Genomic DNA, 26,951 nt, shown 5'->3' on the forward strand with positions numbered 1-26,951 from the left:
GGCCGATTGCAATCCTATGCACGTTATTTTAGTATAAGGTGAGCATTGTTAAAATGGGACACCTGGCGAAATGGGACAGGTAAACTTTGAATATGTGAATATGTGTTTAGCATATTCATTTATGTGTTTAAATGGGACAGTTAGAATATGTGTTTAGCAATGCTTTATTTTGTCTTCTATTTAGTGTTCAGTTGGCATTGATATATTTAGAATGGTATCAGGTTGGGATTCAAGACGTTGAGATGATTCTGTAAATTTTTCCAGAAAGCGTCCCATCTTAACAATACTCACTCTATTAGTGTTGTCTGGTTTGGTGCATGAGGAGCATACACAGGAGTATACCTGGGTGATGGGTTTACTAAAGGGCTATGGTGTAGCTATCTCTATTGGGGTAAAAGTTTCTTTTGCTCGCTCAGTAATTTTTACTACGCACTCTATCTGCGCGCTTTCCCTTGCATTTGTTAGAGAGATAACGTGGAACTGGGTATGTCAATTGAATCATGGGGGCAGATAGAGGGGGCGGGGCACAACAGGAAAGAGATTCTGGGTAGCAACGAGAGCAAGAACGAGAGAGGCAAAGGAGGGAAAGAGCAAGCGAACCGGAGAGAGTACTGCTATTTTCTGTGAGAACAGGCTACCCTTTCTGCTCAGGTCTATGTAGTCGTTTGTAAATACGTCTTGACAAAAAACTGTTCCAGTATATAAAATTAATGAAGATATTTTTAAAACCAGTGTCCAGAAGAAAAGGACAATTTAATGGATATGTTGGACAGATCTTTAGGGCCGTGCCTCTGGAATACGCCATTTAAGAGTAAACGGCCAAAAGTCGATTTATAGATCGAGGTTTTATTTAATAAAATCACAGAAAATATTTTCTACCGCCAGGGATTCGCAACGCAGAGCAACTCGTCTGGCTTTCTCCGAGGTAAATGCATACCTTGTGGCTGGCTCTGTATTCCGTCATAACGTCTTGATCAATACTTTATTTTACATTCAAATTTGAAATTTTAATTTCCTTACATGATGTACAAGTGTGGATAACATGCAGATACCGGCTCTATTTAGCTGTATTTTACTGTATTAATTGTAAAATACAGATTGAACTGTAACATACAGATTGAAAGCCCCTTAGGCTATTTGTCGAACATTATGTGGGCGACCCCAACAAGGCTGCGGATGCATTGAGGCCTATCTTAAAATAATCCAATGTAAAAGGTTAACTTTTTGCATTACATAACAGTGGATAACCTTACTAGACTGTATATTTGAACAGATTCTTGTTCTTTTCTGTGACATACCCGTCTACTAAAACATCAATTATATACCCCCGGGAATACGACGATATGCTGCATGTATAAGATCATAATTAAACATTAAATGTTTTAAAGCAAATTAAAAGTGTTATCACAGTACTAAAATGAAAAGTGTATTCAGAAGTACATGGACAACGTATTGTAAGGCTGTGTTTTATGGTCAGGTATCTATGCACACATCACAAAACGAACAGCAACGAACAGAAATTCAATTAACAAATGCAAGACAAATAAGCACGACACATGAAAGCCCTTAGCAGTCAGTAACAACTGGCAAGTAATGCCTGTGTCTTTGTGCTGTCAGAAACAAGTAAATAATCTTCACTAATTTTGACGTTTAACTTTTAAAATAAATGTGTAAAAAGTCCAAAGCTTTTGAGAAAGCTAGAACCTGTAATACTAAGTCGATATGCATACAAAGTGAAACTGTTTCATAGCGAAGGTTATCATAGCGAATCGCTTTCTTGGCTTGCGTCCTAGACCCGTTGGTCACCCAATTTGATTCAGATCACCAACTTCAGTTTCCCTAAATACAAAACTTGGCAAAAGAATGACGATGTGTTCACCTACATTTGCAGGCTTAAAATCACGAGTACTTTATTATTTTCGTTTTACTGTTTAGACCCAGTTGGAGCTTCGTCTGCTTACATCCCAGAGATGGCGGATGCGGAGGAGGTTTTTGGACTTTTAAGTACGCCGAGTGACTCGGATTCAAAGGAATTAAATGATGAAGGTGGACAGGAGAATCGGATACAAACTTCTTGCAAGTCACCGTCAGCAAAGACGTCGTACATTCAACAGGTTAGCAAAACTACGCTCTTGACAACCCTTAAATGTCAATTTAGATAGGAAAACGATGCAGATTTAACTCTTAGCTCCCGTGGCGATTACCCGAATCATGTCATTTAATGAAATATAATATATATATTGACATTATTGGCCATGCAATTATATTAAATTCTGAATGGTGCGCTTTTTAACAGGGCATGGAAGGGATTAAAGTTCACTTGCACGAAAGAGAGCTATGGACAAAATTTCACGAAGTTGGCACTGAAATGATTATCACCAAAGCTGGGAGGTAAGAGTTTTTATGTTTGTATTGACAATTTTACATGAGATAGGAAACGCAGAGCCAAAAAATAAAGCTGCACTATTATAAAAAAGAACAAAATAATATGCTGTGTTTAATTCACTGGGTTGAGAAAATCTTAACAGTATTACGGCGACATTTAGCTCCTTCTGAGGACTACCGTAATAAATAGCTTTAATAATTGAGCAGCCCTCGTTTTCATTATTTCTCTTTTAGCAATTTCTGGCTTGAATTAGGCGCATCGACATTTTTTGCTCATTTAAACAGTTCTGGCATTGCGACTAAAGGGTGTATCGAAAATAGGCGCAGCCTTCTCTTTTTTTCCTACTTGCGTGCATTTACTTTTGGTTTATAACTGTTTAAATGGGAGTAGCGGTCTCCCCATCCGAGGTTTAATTTGGCACCAACATTCTGTATATAAATGCTTAATTGATGTACGATGCCATTTAAAGAAATCTTACCAAGAAAATCTAAGACTGACTACAACTGGATTAAAACGTGTTTATTTACACGTAGGCCTATTTGGTAAATTGACGAAATCAAGTATAGTTTTCAAATACTTTAAAAGACATCCCAATTTAGACAAGCGAAACTGAATTGAACTGAACAATTGAACAATTTTTATATCTTAAAACGCACACTCGTGTCGTGAATTCCGCAGAAAACATTTAACTGTACGGAAAATTAAATTACTTTGTATTCTTTCGCAGCCATATTTTTTGCCTTGTGGTCAGCCTCAGTCTGGACCATTGAATCCCACAATCGTAATGCTTTTCGGTTTGATTTTGAATCGCGTTTAAGGCGCAGCACTCGAAATGGCCTACTATTAATGACCAAATTAAATATTCTTACATTACTGTAAAGAAAATCAAAATTACAAATTATTATAATAGTCGAATTAATACGAATAAATTACAATTTATTGTAATATTTAAAATATTAAATTTTAGTCTTCTCTGTAGGGCAGCTGATTGAAGTTAAGTTTTTTTCTGACGGTCCAGCAAAACTAGGGATGAAGCTACGTATCAGACTGGAAATAAAGTACTTCACTAACGGAAGAGGAAAATGCAACTGTCCATAGGAACTCTAAGGAGGCTGATATCTGTTTAATTAAAAAAAAAAACTTTCGATTGCTTCAACATGTATTCGGACCATGTTATTGTATACACATATTTTCGATAAACTTTTACCTGTCACAAACGTCTTACCTATTTAAATACTTTCCACACAGCGTCGCCTTGAAATTTATCAGACTATCATCAATATGTCCATGTTCATGGTAACCTTGATATTATCTCCCGTTTTACAGGCGGATGTTTCCAAGTTACAAAGTCAAGGTTACTGGATTAAATCCCAAAACGAAATACATTCTCTTGATGGATGCAGTACCTGCAGACGACCACCGGTACAAGTTTGCTGACAACAAATGGTGGGTAAAGTTATGACGAATATTTCAGAGGTTCCATCTGCTCACTGAATTGCAATTCACAGGTTCTCTTTTAAAAAACAACTATTTCTAATTTCCTTCTTTATTGATTTATACCATTAAGGCTAAATAATAGAATGCAGTACATTAAGCAGGTTATAGTAAATAAGAAAAGAAAATCACGCTAACAGTAAACCAAACTAATTTTCTTCGGAATACAGTATTGTGCAACATAGGTATTGTAAAGAGCGTCAAAAAGCAACCACGTATATAAATTATATTAAAAGGTAGATGGCACAAATTCTTTAATGACACAGTTTTTTATCTTGACAATTTCAGAGAACATTTGCAATGCATGAAAGAGAAAACAGGAGAGTATATTACCCATTCATCCATGTTCAGACCACTCTTTTTGGTGAAGGTCATAGTATTTTATAACTTCTGATATATAGATACATACTGGCATGCTTACAGTAAAACAATCATGGTGACTTAACTGGGCACACTACCACCCATTCAGCACAACCTTCTCTTGGTATCTATTACGCTTTATAATAAAATAATGACTCCAAACAAGAAAGAAAACAATCAGTATGATTTCATTTTCAAGTGAAAATCTTAAACATATTTTACTCCGTACTTTTACTGTTTGTTTTCTAAAAGATTTAAAAAAATAAAATAGTGTTTCTGGTTTTCACATGATTTAGAAAATGGTCCACAATGAATGGCCCTTAACACTTTTATTTTAAAAACTTATTTTATCTACAAGCCTTAGTAGAGGGTAAGACAGCAGGTGATACACATGGTATATTCGGACAAGGTGACCGCGAGGTGGCCACACTGTGCCTGTTTGCTGAGAGGATGGCACGTATGCATGTGTCTGTGTATTCTGGCCCAGGTCAGTGACAGGGAAGGCAGAGCCCGCCATGCCTGGGAGACTTTACGTACACCCAGATTCACCAGCAGCGGGTGCCCATTGGATGCGCCAACTCGTCTCTTTTCAGAAGCTGAAACTGACAAACAACCACCTTGACCCTTTTGGGCATGTAAGTTTAGAATATTTACGGCATACAGTACTCAACGTACTGCTTCTTCCTTGTAGGAGGCTATTGGTACTTTTCGTTATACCTGTCCTTCATGCCTGTGTATATTCAGATTGACTTGTATATGTATCAGTTCCTTATTATTATTATACATACAGAGTAAGATCTGATTAAAATGTGTCTTGCAGGATGTTTAATACATTTAGGATGCTGGTGATGTGTGATCTTTGAACTTTACCCCTTCTAAAACACACTGTAAACCCAAACAAGTAAGATGAACTAAAAAAATTAAGGCAATCAGGTGCCTTAATATTTTTAAGTTTAAAAATCATAATTACAAATCATAATGCAAATGCTCAGTTAATGGTACATATATATTTTGATTGGATTAGCTTGTTTAATGAATATTAGTTTGAGTTGTACTTGCATCAGAGGTTTAATTTCACTATATTTCCATTTAAGTATGATACTCATACACATTAAGTGTTTGCAAAAGTAAATGCTTAGTTAAAATACTGAACTATTCACAAGTTCTCTTAAATGCATTGATTGAGGTTAATAAATAATTTTGAGTTACTTTAAATGAAAGTTTGCATAGGCTTCCCAGAAAATTTAAGTGGAATGCTCTCAAAATATATATGTACCATTAACTTTTGAGTTTTACAAACTTCTGCATTATGATTTCAAAGCTTAAAAATATTACGGCAACTGATTGCCTTAATTTTTTTTTTAGTTTTCCTAACTTGTTTGGGTTTACAGTGGATGTATTAAAATGTGTATTATCACCAGATCCACAGTGCGAGTTCTGTATGTAACAGCAGAACCTGTTTTCTTGGGTTATTTAATTGACCTGCATCGAACTCGACACTTCAGTCCTACCTTTGCAGGATCGTTGGCTTTGCAAGAGGCCAAAACAAAGCATTTAACTTGTACTATATCTATCAAATCCCAGTAGTCCACTTTCCAATTAGGCTGAGTATTGGTTATTTAAATGATGGCCCTTGGCTGATTTTGTACTGCTTTGGATGTGGAACATATATAAAGAACACCACTGTCTCACTATGATTGTTAAAGCACATTGGACTGCACCTGAGGGAATATAATCCCCACCACATTGCACAGTCCTGGGAATGTGTTGAAATGTCTTTCACACAATGCAGCACAACAGGCTTCAGTGCTCCCAGCACATCCAATCTGCAGCTGTTTAAAAAGTATTCATCTTTAGTATAAAACAGGTCATCTGGAATATGAAAACACAGACACACACAAAGACACATGTGGAACAAGCATTATGTTTGAAACATTAAAGAAAGTAAGAAACTGTCTTCAAAACAGAACATTTTGAATGGCACGAACAAAAAAGGAAAGCCCCAAATTAACCCAAGTGAAATTTAAAAAACACTTGCACACGCACACACACGCACACACACTTTTATTAGAGATGCTCGAATATGGCAAAAATCATAAACGTGATTATTTTGGTCAATATTGAGATTATGGTTCTTTAACATGATTACTCAATGACTTTGGAAATACCATCCATTTATCTTTGGATTTCCATTGAATTTCCTTGAAATCACAATATAATTCAACTGAGAAACAAATGAAAAGGGTCTGGAAAGGGATGCACTGGATTTATAACACAAAACAAAATGGGAGTACTATTAGGAAACAAAATGCGGCATAATAATAATTTATCACGATTATTTTCTTTTGATAATCGTTGGAAGCCAAAATTGTAATTGAAATTCGATTAATTGTCTAGCCCTAACACCTGTGGATCAAGCATAGCATTTACAGCATGAATGAAACTGACAAAATAGACCCAGGTTATACTTCTTTACAAACAGATTAAGGTTTACAAGAATGAGTATAGTAAGAAATGGATTTAAGCAAATCGGGTTCACTTATGGACTCTTTGAAACAGATACAGGTAATCACATGAAAAAATGTGCAATCATCAGGCCATTTATCCTCACTTATTGTTTAAAAATTAAAAAACGGGGAAAGAAAAAAAAAACACTGAAAATTGACAGAATTTTGCATTCAGCTGGCAGTCCCTTCAACGTCCTGCTAAGAGTCTTCATGTTTGGACTCCAGTACACCAATTTTAGATACTGTTACATCACTGAGCTCTCCCTCCCACATAAAGCATGTCATCAGAACATGTTGTAATGGAACTCCCATCTAAATTAATTGTCCTGGATAAAATGTATGCCAGCGTACAGCAGAGCCTACCAGTCTGACTGAACCATATGAAAGGTGGATGGGGACCTGAAAATTTGAATTTTCAGCTGATTTAAAGCTACACGTAATACTGTATATGTGGTACTGGGGGTGGGAAAGATGCACAATTACAAAAAGAAAATCTTCCTTACCTGGAATGATACTGTACACAGCAACTGGCATGAATATTTATGTATTGTTTGTTAACTGTAGGCTTCTAACTGAGCATTTAATTTATAGATCCAGGGTTTTAGTGCACCTGGGCATCTTGAGTGAGAGAAAATTCTGAAACCAAGTTAATGCACCATTGATAACATGTTTTCAAATCGGTTCAGCTGACAGCACAAAGTACGTCAGTGCAAGAATGGAAAATGTATGTGTACATGTGAAGAATACATAAGAGAGATGAGCTAAAACTGATTTTGATTCATGCAAGTGAGATTATTGTTGGGGGGAGAAAAGTGTGAATATGGTGGATGGAGTTCCCTGTTAAGTTTTAAAAATGTTCAGCTTTAAGTACCAGTCATATACCCAGTGTTCATGGCAATCTTAAAGAAGTTATAGCTCCACTTTATGTTAAATAATGTTTACTCTGGACAGGATGACAATGGAATGCTTCCAGATTCTCATAATGTGAATGCTTTTTTTAAACAGATTATCTTAAATTCCATGCACAAATACCAGCCGAGAATACACATTGTGAAAGCGGATGAAAATAATGGATTTGGCTCCAAAAACACAGCCTTCTGTACACACGTGTTTCCCGAGACGTCTTTCATTGCTGTCACATCGTACCAGAATCATAAGGTAAGAGCATGTCTCTTAAATGTTTGAAGTTTTAAGGTCATACTCATTAGGCTGTATTTCATATGGCTTAACATTCATCCAAAAATCACACTCTTTTATGCTGTGAACAGTGCAGCCCGGATTTTCCTACTTGACTTTTTTGAACAGCATTGAAAATTACATTGGTATCGTGTCATAATATTAACTTTGAAGCTAAATTTTAAATTGCTGAAGGAAAAACGACACTTGCCAAAAGTCTTTGCCAACCCATGTACAATGAATATAACATCTGAAAGCTGCCAAACTGAGTAACAGATGCAAGGCTTCATATAACATGGTTAAAAAAAGAACAAGAGAGATAAATCCTAAATGCCCCCCCCCCAAAAAAAAATTAAGCATTTTCACTCCTTTGTCCTATATTGCATTATCATACCCTCCTATTCCTAAAAGACATTTGATGATTTGGCCATTACCCCCAAACATGTCCTTTGCTCCATGTGTTGCTCGCCCCCTGGTCGGTTCTAAGTCACATTACAGCATAGCCTAAAACCCGCTGCATGTTTCGGTGAAGAGGCAGCAAAGTGGCATGTAGGGTGAAGTCCCACAATGGGGCAGAAATCCCCGGGAAGGCTGGAGGGTCGTTGCAGGAACCTTGGATAGTGTGAGCTATTTCAAGACACCCAGTGCTTGCTGTTTAAAAATTTGAGGGAAGACATTCGGCACACTGATAGCCCCCACCAGAAAATGGGTGATTTTTAAAAAATGAACTCAAATTCCTTGGTCTGCAGAGTAGCTGCCATTACTGCTGGACCTTTATTCCAAAAACAACCCGGCAGCAGTGACAGAAAACTGACTAACCATATACTCTGTACCCAAGGTTCCCTCTCAACTGTATATGTGCATAATGGGATACGTGAAAGCCAAAGAATTATGGACCTGTACTCCTACAACACATCCTGCAAATTACATAACTGACAAATTTAAACCAGAGTTTAATGTATGTCACATTTCACATTTTATTACTAATAGTCCCCTACTTGTAAATGTTTTGTTTCTATTCACTGATAAGGACAGCCAGCTAAAACAGTAGTAGATCGATACATATTAATATATTTTTTTAACAGAAATAGCATGTGTTAAAATAAAGAATTTTATTGGCGCCAAAAAGCCAAAATGGCGCCATTGTATATTTAGTCGCATAGACAATTTTACTGGGGGATTAATTGCGCCTCTATTGCTATTTGAACACACCGAGTGTGTTTAATAATGTAGCTTGTGCTAGTCACATCAATATGTACTAATAATTTATTATAAATGTACTTATTTATAACCAATTTATCTGGATGAATCACTGGTTGACTTCTCTCACCTTGCACCCCATGAAAGAAAAGTCTAGCCTTGCCTATGTTTAGTTATATTGTTACAGTACATCATAAATTATTTATTTATTTATTTTTGTGGAGTTGCATCGAATACAGCCACACCACCGTACAAATAAGTAGCATCCATTTTCAAACAGCAGCTTTTCCATTTGAGTTAAAAAAAATACAACTGGTTTATTATATGAATTAATTTATTTAGCGATTTTCTCTCATGGTTTAGTTATGACATGTATAATCTTTCCTAATTCAAAAAGCGTTTACACTATAATTAAAAGCAAAATGCTGCCAATTGTTTATTGATCATTCCGATTTCACTGACCGCATTTGAACGTATTACAGACAACTCTGTAAAGGTGTGCAGTAAAGAGAAAGAGTTTTGAAATTTTATCAAAGGCTGAGTTCGATTAAGACATGTTCTAGATCGAAATTGTAATTAAAATGGAAATTTAAGTACCTTCCGAAATAGCTTAGCAAGGTTCAGTTATTATTTTATCGCCTATTCGATTAAATATTGTTTCATGAAGCAGATAAGTAAACATACCGCCTGATTTTTTTCTCTTAGATTTAATAACGGTGTTTATAATCGAAACATCTACAAACATTGCAATGTACGGCATATTGAATTAAGGCAGTTGTTAATTTAAATGAAAAATCGAACAAAAGTTAAGTTTCACAACCGACAATTAACTTTAGGCAAAACTACGTTCGGGTCGCGTTCTATGCCTTTGCATTCCAAAAAGTCTGTGCAAATATGTAGCAAATAGTTTTCATCTTTTGATCGCTGCATTATTGAAATGTAATAGTACTTAAGGAAAGAAATTAGAGTCCATATTCCATTTGCCTGATTCTTTTTTGGTATTTTGATAAACCTTAAATGGAAAAGTCCAAAAGAGGACTCGTACCAATATCTTCGTCCGGCCATGCTCAAACATATTTGTGCATCTGACTGGAATTTATAACTATTGAATCTGGAATTCATAAAGTACTGCAGATATTGTGAAACCATAATTAATTACTAATAATTCCATTAGTAGTGGTACTGAATGGGTCCACCTAAGGCCCATAAAAACGTCACTACAACAGCCGGTAATGTCTGTAAGATCTTCGACCATAATATTTTAAAACTAAAGCATGGCTTTGGTTGTTAATTTAAAAAAAATGGAATTTCAATTAAAAACACTGGCCGAACTGAACCTGTGGCAAAATCAGTGATGATATTAAATTAAAGCGGTCACGCCAAAATGATTTACCTCATAATACTTCTCGAAGTTGGTATAGAGACCGAGTGGTGGAATCTGATTTCACCAGACGTCAAACAATAAAGCCTCGAATCTCGATGGTTGTTAGCTTCTGGTATTGGTGCATTTGTGTTATCTGTCCATGCACCAATCTATATTTTGCTTCTTCAAGGCACCTCAAAGTTTAGATTGTTATATTTTGTCCATGTAATTGCATTTGTGTATTTTAATTACGCAAGGTACATACAATTGTTACTATTAATGCTACTGGACTGAATATTTACCAAACAGGTGAGGGCACAGCAACAAACACTCATTTGACTTATAAGCGTACGTAATTTGGCCGATTTTGAAATGCCTTAAGCCAAAATTAGCTGAGTGTTGCTAAAAGCTACATATATCCTCTTGTCCCGGATACTTGTCTGCCATAGCTTCATAAGCACCAACATAAATTGGGACAAGGGTAATAAGAGGTGGGCTAAGATCGTTAATGCCTTGCCAGCCAATCAGAACTTCCTGCAGGAAATTTTAATAGCTGCTATCCCAGAAAACGTTAATTACACCCGTTCTTTAACAGAAGGGTCCTTGAAACATGTTTGGCCAATTAATATTGCCTTTAACTTTTACGACCAGTACTGGGGAAATGGGACTGATTCTTCGGCATAAAGCAGAATATTCCTCTTGTGAATATTTAATTAATACCAGCACAGCATAACCACATAGTGTTTTACATTATAAATGGCTGTGCTTTGAACGCCAAGAGTTATTTAGGGTTACAACGGTATGGAACAGCCGAACATTCTAAAATGGCAATAAACAAAAAAGGTTTTGAAGAGTGCAACTTGTTAAACAGTTGACTATATATCGAAAAAGCTTTTTGGTAACGTTCACCTAGTAATACTCATATAAAACCATTTAAGCCATGGTTTTATGAATTAGTTAAGAGTATAATTTAGTTCACATTACAAAGGTGCAATTAAAACTTATTTAGCATTATTCTCACGCAGACTCTCTGGGAGGAACAATGCAAAACTTATCAAGGAAGGGAAGGTGGCAGTAGCATATTTTACCACCGTGGTATAACAGAAGCCTTATTAAGAAAAGTGAAATATGTTCATTAGTATAAATCTGTAGTAGTGTTTCGGGTAAAATACATGGGACTCGAGATTATATTCTATGCATTTTCATGCTTGTGCTTTATCGACATTGAGTACAAGATAACTTACGTCAACAGCATATACTTACACGTGTATAGGAAAGCCTATACAAAATCTCAAGTTAAGGAAAGTCTACAAAATTTAGGCCAAGTCGTTAGCTCTTTAGAAAATGACTGCATATATAGTTATTTAACCCTTCATTATGCTCCCTGAGATGAAACAGAACAATTTACAAACATGCGCGCGTTTACATCTCCGGAGAAAGTAATTTGGTAGTTGGCACGAAAAGCAATAAGTGTGAATAAATTTGTTGAAGGGACATATTTACGGGTTCATCTTGAATACTGTAAAAATACTGTTCTCACCTGTTAAACTCGACCGCAAAATGAATATCAAAGAAAGTTTTACATTGAAAAGCTAAAAACTATATCAATTACTAAATTTACACTTTATTAAATTTGAAGCATAAAACTGGTATTGTTTTCGCTTTTTAAACAAATTTACAAATTGACAACGATAAGACAAAAAGCATCAAAAGCTATTAACTTTCAAAAGGCAAATAATTATCTTTGAAGAAACTGGGCGGTTACTTCATTCAAAAACGTTTAATATATTTTCACATAGAATAGACAAGAATTACATAAGCTTTCTCCAATTTCTTATGTTAAATTTAAAGTACTTGATGAAATAATTATTATACAGTTGTATACCATCGTCATCGCCTCATCTCTTTGGGAGATAATAAGAATGTTAGAAGAGAGGGGTCGCGAGATTCGGATTAAATTGTGTTTCAGTAAGGACACAAAAATACGGTGCAGATCGCGTCCCGTATTGGTTCAAAACGGGATACAGCATTTTGTTTTTCAATATGGGACGATCCCGTAAAATATGGGACGGGTGGCAACTCTAGGTCTAAAATTTTATTAAACAACTTTGATTGACGCCGCTTTATAGCGGAGTCCCTTGGGCTTCAGCCCGGGTAAGCCGGTGCATTAAAGTGCTCCCGGTGCTCATCGGCGGTCTGCACACTTCCAGACGTTAGCGTTGGCTTTTGGTGAGGAATATACGCAACACGGGACAACCGGTGAGCAGGTTGGCACCTTGCATGGCAGCCTCTGCCACCGGTGTGTGAATGAGTGTGTGGATGGGTGAATGTGAGGCATGAAATGTAAAGCGCTTTGAGTACTCGTAGGAGTAGAAAAGCGCTATATAAATGCAGTCCATTTACATCACCGTTTGATCTTGTTTGACATTGTTTATACCGTACAAGCTTTGAAATGCACAGATTTGATATTGAAGGAGAAAGCAGGATGTTCATGAATTTGATTTCGAAAAACAACCTACAACTTCAGAAAAACAATTTGATTCTTTTACTGTAATTTAAATGAAAACCAATATACACAAAGCAGTAATGTCTGCCTCCCCTCTAGAGTAGGCTCCTTTTTAAAGATTAGGAGGCCATTAATTTGGAATGGAAAGTTGTCAGTTAACTACTCTATGGGTATGAATGTGGTTCAACAACACATAACTCAGCACAGCCATGCTGATCATCTTCCAGATCACCCAGCTCAAGATCGAAAACAACCCCTTCGCTAAGGGCTTCCGGGGGAGTGATGACATGGAGCTGCACCGGATATCCAAAATCCCAAGGTAGTCACTCGGAACGAGCCTCCTGTTCACATTCCACGTCAGTGTTTTTCTTTAGACTAGTCCCCAGCTGACTAGAATTACCACAACTATGTGTTCTCTGCCTCATCTCGTACCCCAAAGAATCCACAGAAGCAGGCTACCTACTGTTAACTGCTGCTAAATAGTCAAATATATCAGATTTAACAATAGACCAGAAATCAGTTTAAATAGCTGAAGTTCAGCCTTGACCAGGTACTTCTTTGAGACATTCAAATCTGTAACCCAAAACTCTCACAAGTCCTCATACCTAGGAAAGAGTATTCCAAAGCAGCCACACTCACATAAACTAACAAAGCAGTACCCTTAAATTGCTAAAAAGCAGTTAACACTTCATTGACAACACTCAAGACCAATCTAGTCCAGTACATAACATTATTAAAACGATTAAGGAGGGACCCCATTCAGCCTGTCTTGTATTCTTGAAGTACTACTTAGTTAATCAATCATCTTCTTGGCTGACCTCTCTTAACACCCTCCTCTGGACTGTCTGTACTTGGATCATAGTCCACCCCTAAAATCAGTTGTCCTTACTTAAGACTTTTAATCATCCTGGTACAGTGGCACCTTCCGATAAAAAATTGTTTGTTTTTGCTTAACTTGTTCTAAGAGACAGACCCCCGTCTGAAGTGACATGACCACACGCAAGTTTGTACATAGTATACTAGGGACAGTTTTACCAGTCCCTGTGTAGAGTTTAGGTCTTAGGGAGTGGTGCTCAGGGTGTACAAAGAAAAGCACATCCAAACACCATCTCTGTTTTTGAGCCTGTTTAATTATATTGTTGTGAAGACATGTAAACACCCCAAGCTTTATGAAGAAAGGCTCGCGTTGTCTTCAGTATTGCAGTGCATATATTGCTGTGTCTTCCTGAGTGAAATAGCCATATTGAATTCAATTGGCTTAAGTGACCATCCTCAATATTTAATATTGTTCTTAAAGTTTTTAAGCATTTTTTTTCTATCCCATCCCAGCTGGAGCATACACTCTTGTCCTGCAGGTAGCCAGTCTGTCAAGTATTTTAAGTTCAGTTTTTGATACACAGCACCATCCACAGCAAGCAAAGTCCGTAATCTATCATATTGGTACATTGTCTGGTGTGATACATATTATGTGCTCCATGTGTGTTTTACTGTTATGTCATGGTCATGTATGCTGTTGTTGCCGGCAACAGCAGTGTTTGTGACAAAGGTAAGGGATCAATTAGGATCCCCAAAACTATTAAAAGAAAAGAAAAAAGAACAATCACCAGATGTTCTGTGTGAAAATCCAGTGGAGAGAGACGAAGTTTAATCTAGTGAGCGCCACCAAGAATGGTTATAAAGTATCTCAAGACTGGATCATACTGAGAAGAAACAACAGTGCCAGAGTTTGCAGAGATCACTTTTTAAATGGTAAGAATAATGCTTTTTTTAAAAAAACTCTGCTTCTAGATGTTCAGTTCTGTATACAGCCTCCCCCCGCTATCCAAAACCAGAGTGTTTCTGTGAAACCTTTCAGCAGCCGAAATGGCATAAAATAAAGAAGCAGTCACCATTAAATCATATGGGATCATTTTTGAGGACTAAAAAAATAACCAACCAAATCATACCAAATAACACACAAAACCTAAAATAATTCTAACATGGGATAAAAGCAATAATAGCATGTAAATGCGCAGCCTATATAAATGTAGAAATAATATATTTATTTTTTTTTACTTAGCAGAATCAACAGTCATGTGTTGCTTACCAACAGGGATACATTCTCAGAAATGCGTCGTTAGGTGATTTCACCGTTGTGAGATGTGTTACACAAACCTAGATGGAATAGCCTACTACACACCTTGGCTATAGGGTATAGTTAAATGTTGAAAAAAGATTTTAAAAACATGAACCACTAACAGATATTACCATTATCAAATATTATGTACCATACATAATTGTATGTGCAATACTCTTATGACTAGCAACATAGCAGGTTTGTTTACACCAGCATCACTACAAACAAGTGCGTAATGCATTATACTATGACGTTATGACAGCTACGATGTTGCTAGGTGATGGGAATTTTTCAGCTCCATTATAATGTTGCAGGACTACCGTCGTATATGCTGTTGGTCGTTGACTGAAATGTCCTATTTCAGGACATTATATGACTATATATATTACCGGCTCACTGATAAATGCTAAATGCTATTTTTACAATTTATCATTTTTTAAAAAAGCAAAAATCCTCTTCAGATTTCTTTTGATTAAGAAATACAGGGGCTAATGTAAGTTTTTTGTAAAAGTGAAGTGACGTAAAGTGAATGTTTGTAAAGCAGGGGATGCGTGTATAAGAGTGATGATGTTCGATAGTTGGTGAACATCAGCTTAATTTTTGTTAGCATGCTAACACTACTGTATCTTATGATCCTCATTCTGTTTATCATTGTGACAACTGATGAAACCTAACCTGATTACAAGTAACTGTATGGATTTTTGTGCCACACTATTTATGAAATGATTACAGTGAATGTAAGACAGCAGTCTGTCAGCATCATGGACTTCAAGAGAGGAAACAAAAAGAAAACTCCTCAGACACTCCATGCAGCCAGATGAGAGCAGTACATCCAGGGATGAAATAAATCAATCAACAATTTAAAACATTCACTTGTGTGCTCAAACCAAATTAGCTGTAATAACGACAAACACAACGCTGTGACCAAGGGCGTAACTTATGGGGGGATGGTGGGTTGTAACTCATACAATTATCAAAGCCACCCCCAGGACCCCCTTATATGGGTGGAGACCTCAACCCCCACAATGCTCATCCCAGTTATGCCCCTGACTGTAATGTTTACATTACAGCATATAGAAATGGAATTGCTTAACGTTACCATTAATATACTAACAATATATAATAAATGAATAAGCAGCATGAGATTTACACCTGTAATTACCTGCAAATACATCTAAATATTTAATCCATACTTTCTCCTTTGCAGTTTTTTGTACCAAGCCAGAAATATATAAATCAAGCCTCCAGACTTTGTCACTTTCTGTTTCAGTGTTACACATGGAATTTGAAAAACCAGACAATTAACCATTTCCTTATCTTCCTATTACTATTTTTTTCTACCAAAACTCCACACAACAATCGTATTTTTGTAATGTTCTTTATGTCTCAGGGAGATTACCAGATTACCTTAGGCTTTTCAAATTACAGTATTGCACAAATTAAATGACTGAAGTATGTATAATTCAAGTACGCTACAGTACATAAAATATAGCTCATTGTAGTTTCACTACCGCATCTCGTTGGCTTGTTTTTCGCAAGTTAATCAAGTTCGTGAATGAGAGAAAATGACTTATTTTTCCCGTCATATTTTATGTGCACGCAGAATTAGCCGCAGGTAGCGGGTCAGAAACAGTTGGGTTACCACACGCAACGTGGGCAAATAAAAAAATATATATAATTTTATTTTTTCCATATGTTATGTATAAAAAGACCGAAAATGAACATTAAGCACACTACGTGATTACTATATGCGAATTATTTAAACTGTATTTGTACAGGAATGATACTGTCCCAAGCTTTTTCATCCATATATGCAGCTGATCACTATAACCATGATCTCTAGCGGTTTCCACTGTATTTTAAACATTGCTAGTGTTGAAACCAACTGAAACAAACAGTTTTTTCGCAGTGTTTATATTTAACTTCTTTTGTTCGATGTCTTCCCTAAAGCCACAACGTGTCCAAACGACAGACATAGACATAGATTTTTCTTTGGTACAAGCTGCCGTAGTTGCTCAGTTGGGTTGGTCTTTGAGTTCTCAATGTTGCTTCCAAGTCGCAGACTGGACGGGGCAGAGTCACGTGACTTACGTGGTTTTTAAGGGGACAGTATATGAACACACACTAAGGAAAGTATTATTTTTTGAAGTATTAACAGAATCTCAAACAAAAAAAAAACGAAGTAACCGACATGGGCAAGATTACATCGATTAGAAGTTTTGGATGTTGGTTTTGATTATTTTTCGATTAATTGCCAAGCCCTAATAAAGCCCCTCTACAACACATCTTTTTTAGTTTTGGGGTGAACTCCCCCTTGCACATTGTAAAAGCTTCAGCAGCAGCATATTTCAGTACTTCAGCCTTAACAGCATAAAATTATACGAAGAGCGCCAGAATAGAGGCAGGAGTAGTTCTCGCAGGTCCGTTCTAGTGTAGGCTTATGTGGCCTGGTTAAGATTAAGTCTGAAGAACAGTGCCAAACAAAGCAAACATTTTATGTTTTGAAAAGGGGAAAAGACAACACATGATGAAAAACTTAAACTGAAATTGATACCACATGATGCACTCACTGGTTTGTTCATTTTAATTACATGAACAGATCATTTTTGGTGTGTTTGGCATAAAAACCTTATATTGAAATTAACAGCTTTAGGGGCAACTTAGCAGATGAAAAACCGTGGAATGAGATACAGAGGTGAAGTCGATTTTGTAGCCTTTGCTCCTTCTTACTAAACATTGACTAATAATTGCATTCAAGAGGTAAAGCACAGCAGCAGTATTTGTCAGAACCGCGCGCAGGACAAGCGAGCAGAAAGCGGGGAATCAGAGTCAGGCAGACGGACGGAAATCCAAAGACAAGGGGTTTATTGTAGGCAGGTCACGAAGACGCAGTACAGACTTCAATGACAGACCTAAGGAAACGGACTCAGACGCGGACCAAAACACACAAGACTCAATGGCAAAACAGGGAACAGCTGATAATCAGGAATTCACACGAGGAAAATGAGGGGTCGTGGCACACAGGAGGATCGAACAAGCAGGTCATGACAGTGTTTAAATTTTGATGTAATGATTTTTTTTTTATCGGTTGGTACTGATAATTATCACGATATAATCATTATTTCTTTATTCCCCATAAACAGACAATGAAAAAGATGACAAATTGAATGGACTGCAAAGTTATATCTAATTTTAATTAATCAATAATATGCCAATAGTACAGTTTATTGCCTTTTTTCTGACTGACTCACTGCTCATTACAGGGGCAGATTTTACATTACTGGTACAGTTGCCAGTCACTTTATATTGAAAAATAAAACATGCCCGATTCTGAACTAATATGGGATGGGACTGAAAGTTGCAATACGAATTGCTGATGTCTAAGTGTTTGCATTCTGTATGTTCTACTGGATGGCAATGCTTTGAGTAATGAAATACATTTGTAATATTTCCAGTTTTAGTTGGCATCAGTCTGTTTAGTGTTGTAGGGTACGTTAAATTGCAAAAGTCCCGCTACACCCCCTATGTCTTTTTGACCTCCCCCTTCCTTTTTGCTATGTAATGTGTTTCGATCATGATGCAGATGAAATGGATAAGACAAATTAAAAGCGTATTCCCTATCTTTCATTAGGAATCTGCATGTTACTGCGGCCAATTTGCTGCACTTGTAGACCGCGAGGATAAAACATATACTTAAAGATTATAGTCCTATATCAGACAAAATCATTTCCCATATGCATGACTTATTTTTTTTATTTTTAGTCGTGGAACTGCACCCTAAACAGTATTAGTCTTATTTTAAATAAAGAAATCTTTATTATTTTTAAATGATTTAACCTTTCATGATGTGACTATTGCATGTGTTCCCATTGCCACCACACTCAGTCCACCCCTCAGTTACAAACTCCTGACACTACTGCACAGCGGTGTTCCAATATTGGTCAGGGCGTGAGGGTTAGACTCTAGTACTGGCGAGTTGACCTTTCTTTTTTTAACATTTTTTCACTCCACACTATTTCTGTTGTGTCACATGCCGATGGTGCAACTGGGTCAGTGACATTTTAGATTTTCAAATCAGCTAAAAATTTTTAAATGAAACGGCAAGTCAGTTTCAACATCCCCAGGAAGAGAATGTTTGTCAGCCCAGCAATATACAAGTACACAGAGGGTGGAAATTATGTTTCTGTCAGACCAAATGGTGTGACAATTAACAACACAGGACAAACATAAGGTGCAGCTGTGACATGACAATCAGACAAACTATTGCAACACTGTGGTGCAACAACAAAGTACAAACAGCAAATAGTGCAATGAGCAGGTAGGAGGTAGATAATTGACCTTGGAATAATAGCAGCAAATGAAAAACTGAAACATAGTATATACATAGTAGCAGCATGAAATACGGTGTAGAGCTGAATAAATAGGATATACCATATAAACCCATTTAAAGAGTAAAACAGTATAAAAACCAGTTTAAGGGTGTGATAGTATAAAATACAATATAAAAACTAGCTTAAAAAGTCTAGAACAGTATGAGGGCAGTTTAAAGTGTCAATGCAATGCGATTGAGGGAGTCAGTTTAAAGTGTCAGCAGTGAGGTGAGTGTGGTAGTGTAATAGTCTCTATTCAGGCATCTGCTGTGAGGTGGGGGCTCTAAATTGTTTAGCAGTCTGATTGCATGTGGGAAGAAACTTTTGTGATGTCTGGCAGGGGTGGTTCTGATCCTTCTGAACCTTTTTCCAGACATCACAGGGGAGAACAGTCCGTGTGAGGTGTATGTGGGATCTGCAACAATATTGGTTGCATGGCGGGTGCCTCGTTTCTCATGCAGATCTGTGAGTGCTGGGAGGGGGATGCCAATGATCTTCTCCACTGTCCTCACTATGTGCTGCAGAGATTTTTGGTCACTGCTGTTGCTGTTTCCAAACCAGGAAGTCACGGTCTCAAACAGTTAATAATGTAATTGTTGATTGAATTTAAATTCATTTTTACTGAGTGACGTCTTGTTTTACGGAATGACATACTGTAACTGCAACTGCACACAAATCCAATGACTGAATGTAGTTCTAAGTAAAAAAGATGCCAAATACCTCCTAATTGAACTATAAACGTTTTATTGACATTAAAACAGACTATCCATCAATAGTCTCATATCATCACTCTCTATTCTCTTATATACAATAATGACTATAGTCAGCAATCTATACTTAGTCATTCTTAAGTAAAATTTGAACCATAAGAATCCGATTGGAGTTTAATTTTCATCACTACCATTAGTTACAGAACAATAATGCTTTTTTCAGCAGGTATTAATTGATAAATGAATTGGAAAATCTCAATTTCATTTCTCATATCAATTAGAAAATATTATTTACAACAATGCCAAATTATTATAATTTATGCCTTTTAGTTACAAAAACCTCTGAAGCTTCAGTTTCATCACTACACTGAACAATACTGATAAATCTATTTTTTAGTGCATATGACGAAAGTCATCTGTTGATATTGCCAATGTACTTATTTGTCTGTCCATTTAATCTATGTATTTATTTATACATTCATTATTAGTTATTCATTCATTCATTCATTCTTTTTAATGACGATATAAGCCAAAATAACCGTCAAATACACTTTGTAATGTGAAACATAATTCAAGGTTTATAGACAATGTAGCCTTTACTGATTACTGCCATTACTGCTCTTATACCTTCACAATTAAAGCTGTCCCATCTCTTTGCTAGTCACTCCATTGAGTACTTCTTAGCAGCAGTACCAGCCCTTATCTTTGAATAAAAGCATGCATCCCTTGTTGGACAGAGGTATCTGTTAAAATGTTAAAAATTAATAACAAACATCAATTCAGTTTATCTATAGTAGGTTCAGACAATCAAGAAATAAATCAGTTAAATGCGCTGTGTCTTTTCGGATAACAGATGACAGTCGGACAAATATTTTCAATGAATGACAAATTTCATAAGCAATCATTCCTAACAGGAAATTGCTTGACCACTTGTTACAAACAATGACCTTGACCTTGATTCATAAACTTCAAATTTCACTTCTAACATAATATTTCTGCAAACTACAATTTTGTGAACATTTTTATGACATTTGATAGATTAACACATGGTCTAGTGAAATTAACACATCTAGTGAAATTAACTTAATTTCAATTTCAAAATGTTGCTTCTAAATGTACCTCTGTCTTGGTTGCTCTTCAGGGGTCTTCTGAGTCATGCTATCACATGTCACCTGACTAAAGTCACATCACTCTAGTTCAAAAATGCCTCTATTCTTTGTTTTACTGAATGACACTCAGGAAAAATTGTCTTTGCGGAACAAAGTGTTTTAGATATTTAGTTATGTTTATTAAGGTGTATATTGTCAATACTTTAAAATGCTTCCCAAGAGACTTGAAAAAATATGCCAAAGAGAATAGTTCATGAGTGTTAAATGATCATTTTATAAGCAATTTTCTTCATTTGACTAAGTGAGGGCAGTTTTACCAAATTAAATTTTACCACTTTATTACTATAAAGAAATCACTCAGTTTAGTAGTATTCACACTGTTATAACTAGAGGTCAAGAAAGTATTGTGAGATTAAAGCCTTTAAACAACATTTATCCATTTTCATACAAAAATATAAAGTTAACTGCTTGAGGAAATCTAGGCACCATGTCATTTACTCAAGCAAACATACACCTATTGCATGATTGTCTGTTTATGTGCCATATCACCCTCCATTATGAAGGTATATGATAGGCTGTTTATGTGCCATATCACACTACATTATGAAGGTATATGGTAGGCTGTTTATGAGCCAGGGAGAGACCACACTTGGGGCTTTTTCATGCAACAGAAACCTGCATATTCATTATGTGCTTTGCAGGCAGTTTATATTTAATGCATTTAAGTGAAAAAATTTTACATTCTATCAAACGATAGTGATATGCATCATGACAGTTTTATCTCTCAGGCCTATTTAATTTGATGGAAAATGTGTTGCTGGGGAAATGTTGGGTGTTAAACACTGAATTTTCAGTCAAGCATTTGTTATATTGATAGAGGAAAATTATGCTGAGACAATTTACATTTTACTGACCAGCCCTATTTCATTGAAATTCAAAATGTCAATTATGCATGTATAATTCCTGCAGCAATAAGGAGTATCCAAGGGTTCCACAGACTACAATACACCAGAGGCTGGCGCCCAGTACAATCCCCTTCAACACAGAAGCACGGGGTCCATCTTCAGCAGGTGGACTGAGTGTATCCCAGTATCCATGTGAAAAGATTAAAAATGGCCCACCGGACCTCCTACCCCCCTCCTATGTTGTACCACACAATCACTACCAGGACTACCACTGCACAAGAAGAAAAGGTAGGCCTTCTTCCAGCAATCCTACAGTGTTGACTCATATTCTTTGAATAAAAATTAATGGAAAAACCATGACCCATCATCAGAAAGAATCCTCCCAAGGCCCTGTGTAAATAAATACATTTCTTTGTTGATATAACCCTTTGAATACAGCCCACGAACAGATGGTCAACCACATGTAAATAAGTCTGTCCACCTCACATTTATTGTTCAGAGGGTTTTTTGCAACATTTAACAGACAAAACGTGTCAACTGTGTCCACAGTGGACGGGGAATGTCATACAGGAGATCACCTGTATAAGAAGTCATATATCGAGAGCATCGCCAGTGAGGATGAGCACTACTATCGACCAGCCAGCTATTCTCAGTCCTTGGCCTTGGCCAGCAGCCCCTACAGGGCAGAGTCCACCCAACGGCAGGCCTGCATGTATGCCAGCACCTCCCAGGCAATGGAGCCCTTGACCAACCTGGAGGACATCAGCTGTAGCACCTGGACCAGCATGTCACCTTATGGCAGCTGCACAGTGGCTGCCGTGCCCTCTGTGGAGCGACGACCCTACCAGCACTTCTCTGCCCACTTCACTTCGGGGTCCCTAGTGCCCAGACTAAGTGGGACATCTGGCCATACCTCACCTCAACTTCACAGGGACACCCACACTGTGTACCCTAACCCAGTGGCTCACCAGCCCCCGCCCCGTCAATGTGGGTCAAATGTGTCTACCAGCAGCCCTGAGTATTTGTACGACCATGCCATGCCCCGTGCCCTGTCCCCACACCATTACCATGCAGTTCCCACCGTGAGCATCATGTCTGAGTGGAGTGAGGGCAGCTAGCTACACGATGGCTTTTGCATGTTAGAAGTGAACTTCAGCCATGACAACGGGAGTGCAGATAGACATGCATGCGACAGATCAAGACACCAAGGTCAATGGAGAACGGAATCTCCCCAGATTGATAAATATTTTTCCAAGCAGTTTGTTTTTGCACATTTTTATGAATTGTGTTTTTAGGTGTTGCATGTATGCAGTTAGTTTCAAATGATTACTATATAAAACAAAATACTTTCAAAGTCTAAAATTAAACCAGTACAGTTTTCATCAGCTCTGAAAATTCATGTTTACTCCTTTATCTACAATTTAAAAATAGTAATAAGGTTGTCACTGGAAAAACATTACTGACACATTGAACTTTTAAGTTTTTATGAATGTTCAAAATTCCTTTCATGTTATTCTTGCTTGATTAAGACCGGCCTGAAATGACCTCTTCCCTAAAACTATAGTGCACAGGTACAAGCAGCTCACGCTTTCCTTGTAATCATACAGCCCTCATTCTTTCTGATTTACAGGTCGGCCCTTTGGTTCATAACCCTTCTATGTTGCATGTCCCCTTTAATTAACATGTTTTTTTATTTTTAAGATGTATAAAACATACATGGGTATGTGGCAGGTCTCAGTGACATGAGATTAAGTTCAGTTTTTTGGTCACAGCCCTCTATCCATCTATGAGATCATGTTTGATGATCCTCCTTCTAACTCCTTAAAATAGTCAGGGTCACACTAGGGCCTGGAGCCTATCCCAAGCTACAAGGCCTGTATGAGGAAACTGCTATGACATAAAGAGAACATGCAAACACCACGCAGATTTGAAATGGGAGTCAAACTCCTAATCCTGGACATATAAAGCAACAGTGCAACCCACTGAGCCACTATGCAGTTGTCAAAATACAAGAAACAGAACCATATAAGAAATTCATCCTGCTTTTCATTATCTTATGAGCTGCTACATACAGAAGCTGTTATACCTACAAATCAAAATATCCTGTCAAGAGCACTGCTAGTAAAGGGGAAAAAAAAGTTACTTAATGGGGTCAGAGACATGCCTGATGATTCAAGGTGGCTCATTTCAAGGTTTATAGTGCTGCACTGTATTTTGTTTCTGCATCATCACGATGTGCGCATGTGCAATAATCACATCGCAGGATGTGCCAGGTCAAGTAAGGCAAATGAAAACAAACTACAACTTTTTTGCTGCTTGATACAAAAGGAAAACTCACATGCTTCTCCTTTTCCATGACTAATCTACAACCGAAATCTGTCTGATATAACAATTTACTCAGATTTAAGGATTTTTGAATGCACAGAGTTTGTAGCTAGTGAGTGAGATGCAGGCTCTGCATGCACAGCAAACCACCAATCGCAGCTAGGGCGAGGTGATGCGCGATATTAATACTGGCTTGATGTATTAGTGTCACTAAAACATTTCAGTTTCACTAAAACATTTTTCTTCTCTCATAGGAAACAAAATTTAACAAGCTTTGCAATTTTAATGATTATTCCTTTTCGAGATTATCAAGTATAATGTCATTTTTTTCGTATACCAAAGAACATGTGGACATCTTCTGTTAAACCAACGATAATGTTTACTAAAAGTACTCCTGTCAATGACATATATATATATATATATATATATATATATATATATATATATATATATATATATATATAGCTTTCTACCACTTTGCAGTCTCCCCCGTGGCAATGTTCCCAGTGCCACTATCTGGTCCGTAAAGCCTACTCAATTTGTTCCTTCCGGATCCTGTTTATCTAGTTTACATGTGCGCATGCATGTGTGGCTCCCCAATTTGTACTGGAAGTCCAATTTTCCGCAGCCCCCAATATATGACAATGCATGTGGGAGAACACAGTATAGTAGTAATAACAAATCAATCGTCATTATAATTACTTTATATAATATTTTATTAAAAATGTAAAATTGACTTTTACATTATTACACTTTACCAATCCCCATCACCGCCAAACAGCTGCAGTATGCATCACTGACATAAACACTCTTTTGCAACAATCTATACTATTGTACACACTTTAAAAACCAGATACATGTTAAAAAAAATAAATCAATTTAAGTTTATTATCATTGCTTTTGCATGAATTCTGCATGCGCTGTACGAGCCTATCATCACCATCCCTCCTGTTTAAATCACTCACAGCCAGGTCTGTTCCAATATCAAGCAGCCCTAGTCATTTTTAATGTTCTTACTGCCCAATATAAAGTATAAAGGAGTATAGTTCACAGAATGCCAACAATTTGTAAATACCAGTTTTTAATGTTTATAGTATTTATTGTACCTAAACACTAGGAAATCATTAGTTTCCAGTTTATTTGAATGTTTTGCTAGTTGCCCTTCCCGCCTATTTACCTTTTTAACATAATGAAATACTTTTGATTAGAAAAAGGCTATTAAAAATGGCTTTGTAATGTATGTAAATAAACCCTATAAGCAGTGAGAACAAGTACATTGTAAGGAATATTTTGGCTTTACTTCTCTGATTCTGTTTTCCATCATTAGTTGAAATTAAAAAATTTTCAACAAATAATCAATTTGAAAAATATACTTTGTGATCCTATATAAAGACTTGTATGTTGCGGGGATACAAATTGATAAAAGTCCCTCCTACTGAGGAACTTGAAGATACTATTGATTAACAATGCAGACAAAGTGGCCCCGCTAATCACTCTGCCCTGGGATATGAGACCCAACACATCTTCATGCTGTGCATGATACAGCACACACTGTGATGGAGAAGGGGGGGGGGAATCATTCAAACTAAACTTTAGAATGGTAGAGGAGTTGTTGTATCCACATATTTAATACTGGGACTATCCTAAGGAAAGATTATATGTACTGATCAAAATAGTAATGTCAAAATAATAAAAATAGTAATGTCACAATGTGTCTAACTAAAGCCTTAAGCAAATGAAAGCGGATTTGTGGCTAATCAAAATTCCAGCTAACCTCTGCTTAGTTTTACTCATATAGTTTGCTTTCTGTAACAAACTATTTTATCATAATTTTTAAAGATTTAAAGGCCCAGGACAGCTATCCAGATATTTGCTCCCAGCCAAAATTCTCTGGAATAAAACAACCTCCTAATATTCTAAGTATGTTCAGTCTGCATAGTATATTGCTTCTGGAAGCTGGTTCAAAGGGTTTTAAAAATGACTGAAAAAGCAGTTTGAATCCTTAGAAAAACTACCACTCTGTCTCTTTGGGGCATTTCTGTGCTTAGACATGGCGACCTGGTCCTCAGAGAACCTTTGATCCGAGCTACCCAGCCCATCTTATCTGGCCCTGAAGAGATTCCTACCCCCTCCAGCATCCAACAGAAAGAGAAAGTCATTAACCCCAGACCCCCAGGGGATCAGTTCTGCTGTTCAAGAGACAAGGCGGGAGGAGTCCTTTACCCACCACTCACACAAGAACACATTGTATGAACCAGGATTGATGAGGCCATGTGGTCTTCAAGCTTTCATATGCCGAAGCAGGCTTGAGAAAATAATAGTACATCTACCTGACCTTAACTTGTCAGCTGCTTAAACATGTTTATTAAACCAAACATGTGACAGAAGACACAAGGTTGTGCTCCTTTTCTAGCCATCTCTTGG

The 26,951-nt window shown here is 36.9% G+C and overlaps 1 protein-coding gene across 1 annotated transcript; it reads left to right on the forward strand.

Moving 5' to 3' along the window:
• The first annotated feature begins 249 nt into the window (after positions 1-249).
• LOC125746247 (T-box transcription factor TBX5-A-like) lies at positions 250-24,949 on the forward strand. The gene is made up of 9 exons (XM_049020013.1): positions 250-925; positions 1,936-2,114; positions 2,297-2,391; positions 3,713-3,832; positions 4,728-4,875; positions 7,753-7,905; positions 13,220-13,311; positions 22,267-22,490; positions 22,752-24,949. The coding sequence occupies exons 2-9, from the start codon at positions 1,971-1,973 to the stop codon at positions 23,318-23,320; spliced, it is 1,545 nt and encodes a 514-aa protein (XP_048875970.1). The 5' UTR covers positions 250-925; positions 1,936-1,970; the 3' UTR covers positions 23,321-24,949.
• Positions 24,950-26,951: the final 2,002 nt, after the last annotated feature.

This window comes from Brienomyrus brachyistius, chromosome 7 (genome assembly GCF_023856365.1).
Source record: "Brienomyrus brachyistius isolate T26 chromosome 7, BBRACH_0.4, whole genome shotgun sequence".
NCBI classification, from domain to species: domain Eukaryota; kingdom Metazoa; phylum Chordata; class Actinopteri; order Osteoglossiformes; family Mormyridae; genus Brienomyrus; species Brienomyrus brachyistius.

Excerpts from the sequence above, each read along its gene's own strand:
- LOC125746247 (XM_049020013.1), top strand. The coding sequence starts at position 1,971 with ATGGCGGATGCGGAGGAGGTTTTTGGACTTTTAAGTACGCCGAGTGAC. Across the intron at positions 2,115-2,296 it reads AGACGTCGTACATTCAACAG|GGCATGGAAGGGATTAAAGT; the intron begins GTTAGCAAAACT and ends GCTTTTTAACAG. Across the intron at positions 13,312-22,266 it reads CGGATATCCAAAATCCCAAG|CAATAAGGAGTATCCAAGGG; the intron begins GTAGTCACTCGG and ends TAATTCCTGCAG.